Source organism: Mesoplodon mirus (assembly GCF_964341445.2).
Source record: "Mesoplodon mirus genome assembly, chromosome: 4".
In the NCBI taxonomy this organism is placed as follows: domain Eukaryota; kingdom Metazoa; phylum Chordata; class Mammalia; order Artiodactyla; family Ziphiidae; genus Mesoplodon; species Mesoplodon mirus.
In genome coordinates this window covers 51,053,984-51,068,433 of record NC_138979.1, presented here as the reverse complement: position 1 = coordinate 51,068,433, position 14,450 = coordinate 51,053,984, and the positions used below count along the sequence as shown (strand labels likewise).

The 14,450-nt window shown below is 35.6% G+C and overlaps 1 protein-coding gene across 11 annotated transcripts in view; it reads left to right on the top strand.

Annotated features, from left to right (window-relative positions):
• The window catches only part of ICE2 (interactor of little elongation complex ELL subunit 2), a 67,479-nt gene that overhangs the window by 28,721 nt on the left and 24,308 nt on the right, over positions 1 to 14,450 (top strand). For 9 of the 11 annotated variants that reach the window (XM_082619347.1, XM_082619348.1, XM_082619352.1 and 6 more), the window contains 3 exons: positions 6,655 to 7,651; positions 8,355 to 8,530; positions 13,177 to 13,306. In XM_082619347.1, coding sequence (XP_082475473.1) covers positions 6,655 to 7,651; positions 8,355 to 8,530; positions 13,177 to 13,306 — 1,303 coding nt within the window. The remainder of the gene's footprint in view (positions 1 to 6,654; positions 7,652 to 8,354; positions 8,531 to 13,176; positions 13,307 to 14,450) is intronic. The other 2 variants (XR_014293922.1, XM_082619346.1) reach the window with 1 other exon arrangement.

The following is a 14,450-nucleotide window of genomic DNA, read 5'->3' as shown; positions in this document are numbered from 1 at the left end:
TCAAAAAAGCACGTATTGATAAATGCTATGCAGAAAAATGGAGTAGGTTAAGGGGAAAGAGATGGGAATGGGATTCATGATCAGGAAGGCTTTTCCAAGGACAGGAAATTTGAACAGGGACTTGAATAAAGTGAGAGAGCAAACAAAATTAGAAAATAAAATAGAAAAATTTTTTCTTATTTACATATAAGAGCTCATACTATTTTAAGAATATTGTCCTTTTTTCTTTCATATTTGTTTATGTATTTTTGGTTTGCCATTTGCCTTTCAGTATTTTTATGATGTGTATGTCATAAAGCACTTCCAACTTAAGTTTTTTGGAAGTATTTTTGGTTTTTTGTTTTGTTTTACATTTTTTAAATCTACCTAAAATTTATATTGGTGTGAGGTGAATGTCAGTAAGTAACAAGTGCTATGAAGAAACATGAAGCAGGTTAAGAGGGATGAAAAGTGATGGAGTAACTTCTTTCAGTAATGGCAGACCAAGTAATTCAGGCCTTCCATTACCGATGACAACTAAAAGAAGCTGGACATATTAAATAAGTTTATTTCTTAGAATCATCAAAGACCTAACAAGATAGGGGGGACTTACAGGACTGAGATACTAAAGAAGACCAGAATCGAGGTTGGTAAGCCTGTCACTTAGGGTAGTTTTTGCCCTGAATGGTATTTGCCAGTTCTGAAGAGGCAACAGAAAACATGCTTTTGGCAGCATCACAGGACTAGGGGGACAGAAGTCAGAGTTCATTTTTCCACCATGAGCTTGGACCCTGCAAGGCTATACCCCAGGAGTAAGAGTGAACAAGAAATACATCAGCTTTCTTGTAGATTGTATCCTTGGTTTTCAGACCTTGAACTTGGATTCAGATGCTTTTGGATTGCTAATGTCTCTAGATACCTAGCAAAAGCAAGTGAAAATAATTCTTAGAGGAACAGAATGTCATTTTGAGCCTCAAATTATTTCTACAAATAAGTTTTTAAATATAGCATCTGGAAAACATTTAAAGATAACTAGACACTGGAGGAGTAAATAAAGTTTCTTTTCATGTACTGGATACTCTGAGCAACAACCATGACAAACTGACCAAAGAAATAAACTCACAGAAATGGATCCTAGAATTATTAGTCACAAACTGTGAGCCAACTCTGTTTAATTATACAGCATGCAAGAAAATTAAAGCCATGCTTTAATTGGAAGGAATATGCCTTGCAATGCAGGGGATGCGGGTTAGATCCGTGGTCGGGGAACTAAGATCCCACATGCCGTGGGACAACTAAGCCCATGTGCCACAACTACTGAGCTCGTGTGCCTCAACCAGAGAGCCCACGTGCTGCAAACTAGAGCTCACATGCTCTGGAGCCTGTGCACCACAACTACAGAGCCCACACGCCCTGGATCCTGCACGCTACAGCTAGCGAGAGAAAACCCGCATGCCACAACTAGAGAGAAGCCCACACGCCGCAACTAGAGAGAAGCCTGTGTCCTGCAATGAAGACCCAATGCAGCCAAATAAATAAATAAATATTTATTTATTTATTTATTTTAAACAAAAGTACAGTTAAGTATTCTGTAAAGGGGGTTATTAGCACATTAGATAAAACTGATAAGAGAGTTAATAAACTGGCAGATGCGTCTGAAATAACTATAATGAAACAGGCACCAAAAAGAAAATATGGAGAATAGGGCAAAAGGTATAGAGAATGTAGTTAGAATATCTAACATTTGTGTACTTGGACCCAAAAGGGAGGTGTAAAAGAGGTAATGGGACCAAACCATACTTGGAGACAAAGAAAAAACTCTTAAAAGTCACCAGAGAAACGAAAGGCACATTAGCTATAAAGGACTGAAAGTTAGACTGGCAAGTAACTTCTCAAGAACAACGATGGAAGCCAGAAGACATTGGGACAAAATATTCTCCTGAGAGAATATAACCCTCTTACTAAAATTCTCTAACCAGTGAAATATCCTTAAATAATAAAAAATTAAGAAAAAATATTTTCAAATAAAAACTGAGTTTGCTACTAGCAGCCCTCCTCTAATGGATGTTCTTCAGGCACAAGGAAAATAATCCCAGATGGAAAGAGGATGGTGAAAGATGCAAGAATGAATAAAGAATAACAAAGTGAAAATAATGTGGATGGGCTCTAATTTGTAGGTGAGTGCAGGGGCTTAAATAGTTCTGAGATGACCTGGGTCCTAAGAACTCTAGAAATTAACCAGCTGAAGTTCCTTCCAAGACAAAAGCCTTGGCTCAGGAAAATTCACCAGTGGTAAAGTTCATATTGAGCAGAACAAGGACATTAAAGGTAAAGGAAAAATAAGTTTTCAGATAATTGTGGGAGAGGGAAATAGAGAAAGCAGATATCAGAATGTGCTAAAGCTTTTATATGCACACACAGACACATACAAACCTACATGCATACATACATACATCATGGTAACAGTGAAGCATGAGCTTAGAGCCATGAAGCTAAGAAAGCTATCCTGGCACACTCTCACACAGGGTTGTCCTCCTGCAGAAGCAGGTGCGCCCATCTCAATTAAACATGAGAAACAGAAGAGGATTGTTGATGGAAATTCTTACAAAGTTATTAGAGGAAGAAAAGATAATTGCTATAACATTTCTACAGTCAAATGAAGAGAGATGTACCCACAGAACAGATGAAAACTAATGTGTTCATCCTTTGCCCTAGAAATCTCACTTCTAGAAATGTAGCTCAGAAGTACACTAGGAAAAGAATGAAATATTTGTGCAGGGTATTCACTGCAACTATAGGTATTCATTAGAAACAGTCATCATGTCCCTTAATAGGGTATTTATTAAATAAACTGTACATCTTCAATAGCATACTATGCAGCTATTACAGGCACACCTTGTTTCATCGCACATTGCTTTATTGCACTTCAAAGATGCTGCGTTTTTTTACAAATGGAAGGCTTGTGGTAACCCTGCATCAAGCAAGTCTGTCATTGCCCTTTTTCCAACAGCATTTGCTCACTTCATGTCACTGTGTCACATTTTGGTAATTCTTACAGTATTTCAAACTTAATCATATTTGTTATGGTGATCTGTGATCACTGAGTTTTTGATGTTACTATTACAACTTGCTGAAGGCTCAGATGATTGTTAGTGCTTTTTAGTAGTAAAGTATTTTTCTTAAGACATGTACATTTTTAAAGACATAATGCTATTGCACACTTAATAGACTATAGTGTAAACATATCTTTATATGTACTGGGAAACCAAAAAAATTTGTGTGACTCACTTTTTTGTAGTATTTGCTTTATTGTCGTGGTTTGGAGCCAAATACACAATGTCTCCAAGTTATGCCTATAAAACGAATCAGGGCCTCCCTGGTGGCGCAGTGGTTGAGAGTCCGCCTGCCGATGCAGGGGATACGGGTTCGTGCTCCGGTCTGGGAGGATCCCATATGCCGCGGAGCGGCTGGGCCCGTGAGCCATGGCCGCTGGGCCTGTGCGTCCGGAGCCTGTGCTCCGCAACGGGAGAGGCCACAACAGTGAGAGGCCCGCGTACAGCAAAAAAAAAAAAAAAAAAAAAAAAAAAAAGAATCAGAAAGCTCTAGGTATGCAACTGTAGTGTGATATCCAAGATATATTGTTTAAGTGAAAATGGTCACTCAGAGAATTGTGTCTATACATCCTTAAAGATTTATATCCTAAGTTCAAAAAGAATTGCCAAAAAATCTTAAACTGCATTTAGTAATCATATTATTAGTAATGATATTGCTGTTGTTATTTTGAACACATTAGGTAGTATGATAAAACAAATAAGTACTTATATTTATATTAGAAACTAAGAATTTTAGCATAAGAAATACAAATGCCAATCAAAGGACTTAAGTAAAAACCTTATAATAATATTGGAATTATATACAAAAGATGACAGTGCCAACTTGAAGGGTTTCCCATTGGCCAGAGTGTGTCAGTTTGACCATGACAAAGAATAACTGCAGTGGATGGAAACATATGAAATAGTTAAAATCCATGAATTCATAATAATATCTTTTTTAAAAAGTATTAGTCACCTTTGGAGGGTGCTAGTGTATCAAGTCTGAAAACTGATTTTTGAATTCTGATTTTTTATTTGGAAAACTGATTTTTTAAAATTCAAGTATTTGTCTTACTTTTCCAGTACAAGCTGTATTTCAGGTAATGATGAAATGTGACTGTTACCATTTTGCAGTTCCGAATGAAATAGTGAATCTAGGGCAGTGATCATCATCGATGACTGCTAAAAGCATTAGAAGATTAACAAGGAATTTTAATGGCTAGATTAGTTTGTTGACCCTTGATGAATCAACAGAACAGTTGTAATATCACAAGAAGAAAGATAACTAGACGACATTAGCCTCCTGATTGAAGTGGGAGGTACACAGTAACACATATAACATGTTCAGATTTTTTTAAATGTGCCTGAATCTGATCAAGCTACTAGATCATTTTAATAGGAAATGTAGGGGAAGAGTGTGTTAAATGATATCGTGGGGATGCAAAATCCAGAATATGGAAAATTTTATAGGATAACTGATCTAGTTTCTTCTACAAATACCTGGTGGATATGGGAGTTGGCAGAGTATGGGGGAGAGGCATTTGACAAATAAATTTGAGAGACATCAACCAAATGCAGTGTAGGGATCTTGGTTGGATCCTGATTCCAATAAACAATTGTAAAAAGAAATTTATCAGACTAGGAAATTTTAACAGTGATTAGATATTTCCAGCCATTAAGGAAGTGTTAATTTATTGATATAATTAATATGTTTTACAGAAGAATCATTTTATAACCACATACTAAAATATTTACAGATAAACTGCTGTTTTTACTTTATCCAAATTTGTTCTGTCAGGGGTTGAGAACATTGTTTCTCAATTCATTAATTTTGGTCTTATATTTATGAAATTTCTTCATTTTATTATTGTGATTATATTATTCTTTTCCTATTTCTTGAAAAGGCTATGAATGATGCTTCACATTTTTAATGTCCAGCATTCTAATTTTTATTGCTTTTTAAGTATTCTGTAATTATCATTTTAATTTCTTCTTTTATCCAATAATTTGGAGAGTTTTTAAATTTCCAAGTCTTGGGTTTATTATTGTTTGTTTACTTTTTTCTTAATGATTTCTAATTTTATTTTCTTCTAAACAGAGTGTCAGACCTTAACAGATTCTGCTTTATACTATATTGATGTTTTCTTTGTGTATTAATTTATAGTCCATCTTTGGAAATGCCCCTTCGATCCTTGGGAGGGAAAAGGTATATCTTTGCAGTCTATATGTATGTTTTCAGTCATTCATGTATCTTTGTTTCAGTCATTAAATATTATTCATACTTTCTACCTCCTTATCTTTACTAAGAGACAGTGTATCAGTGACCAAGTACAGTTGTGTTTCTGTCAAATTTTCCTTTATTTTTCAGTTTTGACAATTTTGATGTTGTTATTTGACATATCACAGTTCGCTATCTATTCATCATGGATTGCATCTTTTTCAACATAGGATTCCTTTTTCTATCTAATGCTTTTTGCATTGACTTCTCTCTAACACTTAATATTGCTAGTCCTTCTTTCTTTATTTCTTGATGTCATGTCCCATTGTTTTGTTTTGAACCGTTTTGTGTAAGAATGCCTCATGTAAACAGCATATAGTTTAATTTTATTTTTTGACTAAATATGGTAGTCTTTTTATTTTAGTAAGTGCTACCATTTGCTGAGAAACTACTTACTATGTACAAGGACTATGCCAAGAAACTTTCTATATATAATTTCTCATTTAATCCTTAGAACAAACCCAAGAGGATAACCCTATTATCCCTATTTCAGAGATGAGGAAATTGAGTTTGAGAGAGGTAAAGGAATTTACACAGGTAGATCTTTCTTACTCACTACCTGAGGCCGTCAGAATATTTTTCTCTCAAATCCTAAACTGTAATGCAATTCCATGGTATTTATCTAAAGTGCTCTGCCAGACTGAGGAGAGATGTTGCTACCTGGGGAGAAGATAATTTATTCCTGAATAAATTAGAACTGTCTGTAGTTCTTCCATTACCCAAACAGTACATGAAGAACTATAACCACGGTGGCTTCACGTCCCAGAATACAATAAAACCACTTCCGATCCATTTCTCCTCGTATTACTGAGAGTTGTTTTCCCTGAGTAGATGTATAAAGAAAGTCACTGATTGATGTGAGAGGCTGTTGACACTTCCCCAGTTGCATTAGAGAGCAGCTTCCTTACGCTTTCCTCCTGGTCAGCTAAGTCTCTGCAAGAGTGTATAAAGTGGGTATGAATGAAGACCTTCTGCCTTCCTATTTGGCCTTACATTTCTTCTTTGTGGTCCTGTCTGTTTTTGATCAGTGGAAATACCTCTTGAGATGTGGTAGTTCACAAGTGTTCCCCATTTCCTGTGGTATTGCAACTTGGCAAATTTTTCTGTGTTTCATCAACATTTCAGTGGGGGAAGGTAAGGTTAAATAAATTAGTTGGTAGTAGTTTGTCAAAGCAAGAACCTTTCAAAGCCATTAGACTTTTCTTTCTGCTTTTAAAGAGTATGAACTATGTTTGTGATGGGACATTGATGGGTGAGGGGTGGCCTGGAATTTTTGCTAATAGTTTGCCAATATATTTTCTTAAGATGTCTTACGAAGTTAATGAGTGCCGAAAAATTGAGACCCATGAAAATTTGGATCTGGATTTTGATGATGACGTCACAGAACTTGAAACTTTTGGAGTAACCACCACCAAACCATCAAAGTCACTGAGTCCAGCAAGTACTTCCATAGTACCGAACGTGACAGATATGCCCACAGCCCCCAGCATAGCAATCACATCTGAGGCACCAACTGCACCAGACATTACTGCTCATTCTAGAAGTTTATCTCAGATTCTGATGGAACAGCTGCAGAAGGAGAAACAGCTGGTGACTGGTATGGACAATGGCCCTGAAGAGTGCAAAAATAAAGATGATCAGGGATTTATCCCCTGTGGTGAAAATGTATCAAATTCTGAGAAGTCTTTGGTACAAGATAGTGACTTGAAAACATCTGATGCCTTACAATTAGAAAGTTCTTCAGAAATTGAAACCTCTAATAAAAATGATATGGCTTCTGATATGGAGTGTGTTGATGAAACAGTGAATGTTCCAGAGAACACAGACAATAATTCAAAGGAAAAGCCTGTTACATCAGAAGCAGCTAAAACTGAAGGTGTAATTCTTTGCCATAGTGATACAGATGAAGACTGTTTAATCATTGATACAGAGTGTCAAAATAATAGTAATGGAAAGACCGCTGATATGGGTTCTAATTTAAGTTCTAAACCAGCTAGCCTAAATTCTTCCTCAGGACAGGCTTCTGTAGGAAACCAGACTAATACTACTTGTAGTCCTGAAGAGTCATGTGTTTTAAAAAAACCTATCAAACGAGTGTATAAAAAATTTGATCCAGTTGGAGAAATTTTAAAAATGCAGGATGAACTCTTAAAACCAATTTCCAGAAAAATACCTGAAATGCCGTTGATGAATTCAGAAAATTCTAAACAACATTCTAGTTCTGAGCAACCCTCTGCTACTTCAGATGCCTCTAGTTGGCCAAAATCCATATGGCCTTCTGCGTTTCAGAAGCCAAAAGGACGTACGTAAATATTTATAAAGAATTTTATATTAACTGTTTTGCTTGTTCCTCATCCTTAGGTTTTTTTCCCCCTCTTTCCCCTACTTTCTCTTTGTTATAATATGTTTATGATCTTTATATAGTCATTGAGAGTTCATTTTCCAATCTACTGATCAGTATTTCAGCTTTCAAAACTTTCACTCTAACGATGTACCCACAGTTGTATGGATTTTTGTAACCTATGTTTATCCAGCATTTACGATGGCTGCTAAGCTATAGATAATGTGGTTTGCTGAACCGATGAAGGGAAAGTCCATCAAAAATAATGATAAATATTTATTAGTCTAAATTTACTTATTCTTGGTGTTTAGACTGTAGTTTTGTACTTTTTCATTTGTGAAATAGATGTAAGGCTGCACCTCAACTCTGCCTCGATTATGAATAACACTACTTTTTTAAACTTTTTTTTTCTTCATATGTTGTCTCACAGATTTATACTTTGCCTAGGGTTAGTGAAGGTAGTAGGTAAAAGGAAGAGAACCCTAAAGCTTTGATTTTAGCTCTTGCTGAAGTTCCAGTAAAAGTAAACAGAAATGGTAATAGTGTAATGGTCAACTCAGAGGAAACAGAAGGTTGATAGTTGAATTGTTTTATCTTGGATTATGATGGATAAAGGGCTAAATGTATTTTAAAATAAAAATGACAAATAAAATTATTTTTAAAGGGTTGCCATATGAACTTCAGGACTATGTTGAAGATACATCAGAATATGTGGCTCCTCAGGAAGGAAATTTTGTTTACAAGCTGTTTAGCCTACAAGACCTGTTGTTACTTGTGCGATGCAGTGTCCAGAGGATAGAGACCAGACCACGTTCTAAAAAACGAAAGAAAATCAGAAGAGTAAGTTGTTACCTGGGGAGTTAGGGTGTGGTAGCATAAGTAGATGATAAGCAAATATTTAACATGCTATTCTTATGAAGTTTAATTTTAAATTGTTGATCACTCTTAGAGTATTTTTTTCAGGTTGAGTTTTTTCAGTAAAATTCTGAAAACACTTTTAATAAAATAAAGTGTTTAGTTCAATGTAATAGTCATGAGTGCCAATAACATTCTTGCATGGAATATATAAACTTTGTGAAAAACGGCACCATTATAGATATGACCTAGACTGGCATGTATGTTCCAGCTTTCTCTGTGAATTTGGATTTCCTTTATGACATATTAACCTCTTTCTTTCTTACTTTGGGAACTTTTTTGAGTCATTTTAGAAGTTCACATTTTGAAAGGTGGGCTTTCATACACATTTTAAATGTCTTCCCAGGACTGTTAGAAAACCAAATGTCTTCCTTTCTTTTTCCCCTATTGTTTCTTCTGGGATTTGATATAAATATTTCCCTCAGTTAAAAAAGTTTTTGCTACAATTTGAGTAATTTGTTCTTTCGGCAGTTTGCTATATTTGATATTTTAAGCTCTCTTTCAGATTAATTTGATTTTTGTGTGTGTAACCACTGAATTCAGGTAAATAAAGAGGAGCTTTTATGGTATAATTGATTACGTAAGAAATAGTGAAGTCTCTTTAAGTTTTTCTTAAGAGATTTTTTTTCAGTTGTATCCATTATATCATAGTTCACGTTTCCTTCCTTCCTCCCTCTTTCCTTTCTTCCTTCCCTCCTTTCTTCCTCCCTCCCTCCCTTTCTTCCTTTTTTTTAATTTAAAAAAATTTATTTATTTATTTATTGGCCACACTGTGTGGCATGTGGGTTCTTAGTTCCCTGACCAGGGATCGAAGCCACGCCCCCTGTATTGGAAGCGTGGAGTCTTAACCACTGGACCACCAGGGAAGTCCGTTCCTTCCTTTTTTGATGTCTCTGTTTCTTGCTATTTAACCTACCACCCAATAAGAATCCTCAGTGACCACTTTAGAATGTCAGTGTTTTGGATTAGGGAACAGGTGACTCAGGAACAGTGATGTTCCAGCATTGACCCTTATGGATCAAGTCCCTGACTACTACTTTACCATATTAAGGTATAACTGGAAAAAATTTTTTTAAAGAAGAAGAAGAAAAGAAAAAGAAGTGCCAACCTTTCTGAGCTGCTAATAGCAATAGTGTGAGGGTCTGTCATGAAAAACCTCTAAGGCTAATCCATCAGGATCAAGGATGTATACGTTGTCCACCAAAATCCAGTGGACCTAGTGGATCTTTTGCTTGATGATACTTTTGTTCTTAGAAGGAAGACTGTGAATAAAATTTTAAATTTCTAATTCTTGTAATTTGGTATTTCATCACTGGTTCAGACTTGAAATTATAGAAACCAACTGGTTTTGAATTAAATATATGGGGGAGTGTTTTTTGTAAGAGAATGTCAGGAATGATGAAATGCTGTAGGTCTGATTTTAGTCTCCTCTTAGATAAATACAAATATTCCCTGTATTAAAAGATTTTGCTTTATTTGCCGATTTTTTACTGTCTCATCTGTATTTAATGGCCATAGCATGCATATCTTGAATACATATAGTGTCAGTGCTATGGACTGTATTTTCAAGGTTTTATTTCATTAATTCATATTTGCTATCTGATTTATTTGGGGACTAACCTCATTTCTTTCATTTTCTACTCTGTGAGCCCATACCACTCTGTATTGATCTGCCAGCTTACAGCACTTAGAAATTATTGATGGCCAGGATGTCTTAAGTAAGAATAGCCTAGGGATATTTTTGGACACTGGTTTAATTGTTGAAAGAGACAACCTGTTAAGGACATTGTCATTCACTTGACTAAAGTGAAATTTGTAAATATTAAGATAAAACCTTACAGGAGAGAATTCACTCTTCATCAAAATATATCAAAAAAGTCAAGCCCCAAAGATTAGCTAAATAGGAGCCTTCTATTTCTGACATGTCAAACCCGGAGTAAAATTTAAAATTTTTCAGTGAATGCTTATCATATTATACCTATCATTATATGTAATAGTTTAGTACACATGGTTTAAATTCCTTTGTAGAATGTATTCCCTTTGGAATCATCTCCTATTCATCTCTGTTTCTCTCAAATGTTTTATTCCGTAGATACTCAATAAATAGATATTGAATAAATGAGAAAAACAGAGGCATGAGGAGAGAGGAGGGTGTTGTTAAGGAAGGGAAGTTGAGGCACTAGCTGAGAAATTTTGAAGGTAGTGTTTAAACTCTAGTTAGGTAAGAATGCATCTTCATTAACATTTCCTTCTTAAAAACCAACTTGTTTAGGTAAAGCTTTAAAATACTCGGAAGTCTCTTCAACCTCTGCTCTGCAAGAACCTCATCTCTTTTTTTTTTCCTTTGGTTCTTCAATTCTGTGTTATTGTAGCTGAGATTTTACTTTCCAATATCATTTATCCCTTCTCATCAAAATTCTGCTTAATAAGAGCTACATGACAGGAGAACTTAAAGCAGCAGCCAGTCTCAAATGATGACATGAAATAAAGAGGGCTAATTTGGAACACAAGATGAAGCTAGAACTTACTGAGTTCTACATATAATTATGAAATCCAGACCACGTACCTTTGAATGATTTAATATTATGTTATCGTCTGTCTCAGTTAACCAAATTTCCTAAGAGCTATATTCTAAAGTGACTCAAAAATTTAGATCCAGTTATATTAAAGTTTATATTGGCAATCTCGGGCCAGAAAAAAAGGATCCTGAAGGTGCTTGAATATTAGGAAAGAACAGAATGTACCTATTGGGATTACTGACAGGATACTAGCTTTGAAATATTTATTTAGGAATGTATGTAAATGTTTGGAAGGTTTATGTAAGAAATTGGAAGACAGAGAACCAAAAGAAGCTTTCATTTAGAATAGGAGTGACCAATAAGGGATAAAGGAAATAGTAAATTTAATTTTTATAATTTGAAAACTTTGTACTTAAAGTTTCACTTTAATTTTGGAATACTGAGATCAAATATTCAGACTTTTCTTTCCCTTGGTTTCCTGGAGATGGCAGTAGAATACATATGGAAATTAATACCAGGTTCAGGATTTAGTTTTATAGATATGACAGTATTATCAAAGAAAATCCCCCAGAGTACTTTCTTCAGAAAGAGTAATATTTTTAATTTGAAGAGAAATCTGGAATTAATTCTATTACCTGTTCATGATCCAAAAGGGGATCTTCTTTATCAATTATTCTTTTTCTGACCCTGCTGTAAACTGGTTCTCTCTCCTTGAGCAAATATCTTAGCCCTCTGGGCCTTCATTTCTTTATCTCTGGCTTCTATTGGCAACTATGAGCAGCCATAAATGCAGATTACCTGTTGCTGAAAAATTATTATACAATTAAGTGCTTTTAGCAATGAAATTGTCCTAATCATAATGTCTTTTTTTTTTTTAATTAAGAAGACACTGTAGGGACCTTACTACTCAAAGTTTGGCCCCTGGAACAACAGCTTGTTAAACATGTAAAGCCTTGTTTTTCACCTCAGATTGTGCATTTATTTTAAAATGGTTATTCACACACACTGAAATTTAAGAAGCACTGCTGTAGAGTTTTACAACATTCAAAGGTAATAATGAACCAAAGTTAATTGTTAACAGAAATTTTACTGGATTTGAATTGTTTTTAACACCACCATTGTGCTAATAAGCCCACTAAATTTGCTACTTTATGAAAATCAGTAATTCTGAAACATTTATGAAATATTTTCAGGTATAAAAGTGAAATACAGCTTAGTATAATTTCAAAAGTACTAACCAGTTATATCACTTTAAGTTCCTTAAATCATATGTTTCTCCTTCTGCAGCTGGAAGTGAAGAGACTGCTATTAAGATTAGAATTTTCTTTGACTCAAATGAGATAATATGAGCACAGGGAACATGACTAGCACTATGTTATTTTACAAGCATGTATTTCCTTACATATCCTCCTTTAGCCTAGTAGAGGGTATAGTCATTTTGCTTAATCTCTTTAGTGTGCTGACCAATAAACGCTAAATGGCTAATTTGCCAAGTACTTAGTGTCTGGAATAAAGCCTTTTGTATTAATGAAGATAGCAACATTCACAGATATTAATGTAGGTGTTAGTGCTCATACATTCATAGAATAAAAACACAGTATTTAAGCCTGAGACAATGTGACTAATGCTTTAAAGGGGCAAAAAAGTCCTACTTTTTTTTACCCTCTTGAGAATTATTAGTATGTATTACAGTCATGGCTTCCCAGCTTCTAGCTTTGAACCTTGGGCCATTATGTATCAGAGGCTTTGTTCCAAGGATTCTGTCGGTCACGTTCTGTGACAGAAATAAAATATGTGCATGTGTGGAGAGGTATGTTGATTTTGGTTGTCGGGGGGCGGGCAGCCTCTGGTTCACGATCTCTTATTTATCCACCACTTAGCCACATCTACTAAGGGTTCTATCCATCTTTCTGTCTGAATCCTACTGTATTTGAAAGGATGAAATAAGATTACCTGAAAGTGTTTTGAAAGTGGCAAAATTATATAGGCAAATGTATTTACTGTTAATAGTAAATTAATGGAGCTTTATAAGAGTATAACCTTGGATTGCAGCAATTTCCAGTTTACGTACTACCAAAAGTGGAGTATCAAGCTTGTTATGGAGTTGAAGCTCTGACTGAAAGTGAACTTTGTCGCTTATGGACTGAAAGTTTATTGCATTCCAACTGCTCATTTTATGTTGGTAAGTTATGCAAGAGGCTTTGCTCTCTTTTTTTTTTTTTGCGGTACGCGGGCCTCTCACTGTTGTGGCCTCTCCCGTTGTGGAGCACAGGCTCCGGACGCGCAGGCTCAGCGGCCATGGCTTACGGGCCTAGCCGCTCTGCAGCATGTGGGATCTTCCCGGACCAGGGCATGAACCCGTGTCCCCTGTATCGGCAGGCGGACTCTCAACCACTGCGCTACCAGGGAAGCCCTGCTCTCCTTTTAAATTCCCTTGTAAATATATACAGTTCAATTCATTTATAGATACTTCCATTCTCTACTTTTTTTTTTTTTCCTGGCTGTCTTGTTTTTTTAATTCCCTTCTGCCTATTTATCTTTTTTTTTTTTCAAGAGTGTATATATTTATTTATTTATTTGTTTTTAGCTATGTTGGGTCTTTGTTTCTGTGCGAGGGCTTTCTGTAGTTGCGGCGAGCGGGGGCCACTCTTCATTGCGGTGCGCGGGCCTCTCACTATCGCGGCCTCTCTTGTTGCGGAGCGCAGGCTCCAGACTCACAGGCTCAGTAGTTGTGGCTCACGGGCCCAGTTGCTCCGCGGCATGTGGGATCTTCCCAGACCAGGGCTCGAACCCGTGTCCCCTGCATTGGCAGGCAGATTCTCAACCACTGCGCCACCAGGGAAGCCCCATTCTCTACTTTTAGTTTTCAGTTTTCTGATATATTAATATTTCTTTCTATTAAAACACCATTCCTACTCAAGAGTTAAATGGCAGGGTGGGAGTAGTGATTATCAAATGTTTTAATTTCTCTCTTACTCCCTTATTAGTTGTACATGAATGCCAATGTAATCATTGTATTTTTAAAATACTTATTTTATTTAGGAGTGTAACTAAAAATATAGACGTGTTTTGTAACAAGCTTTTTTTTAAAGTACTATTTAATTGGCTTTAAAATATATATTTTGAAATTTTCTTAAAATTATAATGACATTGTTTTTTAAACCTCAAATATTATCTTGATGAAATAGTTTTTTACTTTGTTTCTGTTTTAGTTTTTTGTTGGGGGGGTAGTCAGGCAGGGTCTTAATTTGTGTTGGCTGTGTTCCTGTACAGTTAACATACTTCACATGAAGAATTACTTGCTAATCATTGTTGATACTGTTCTG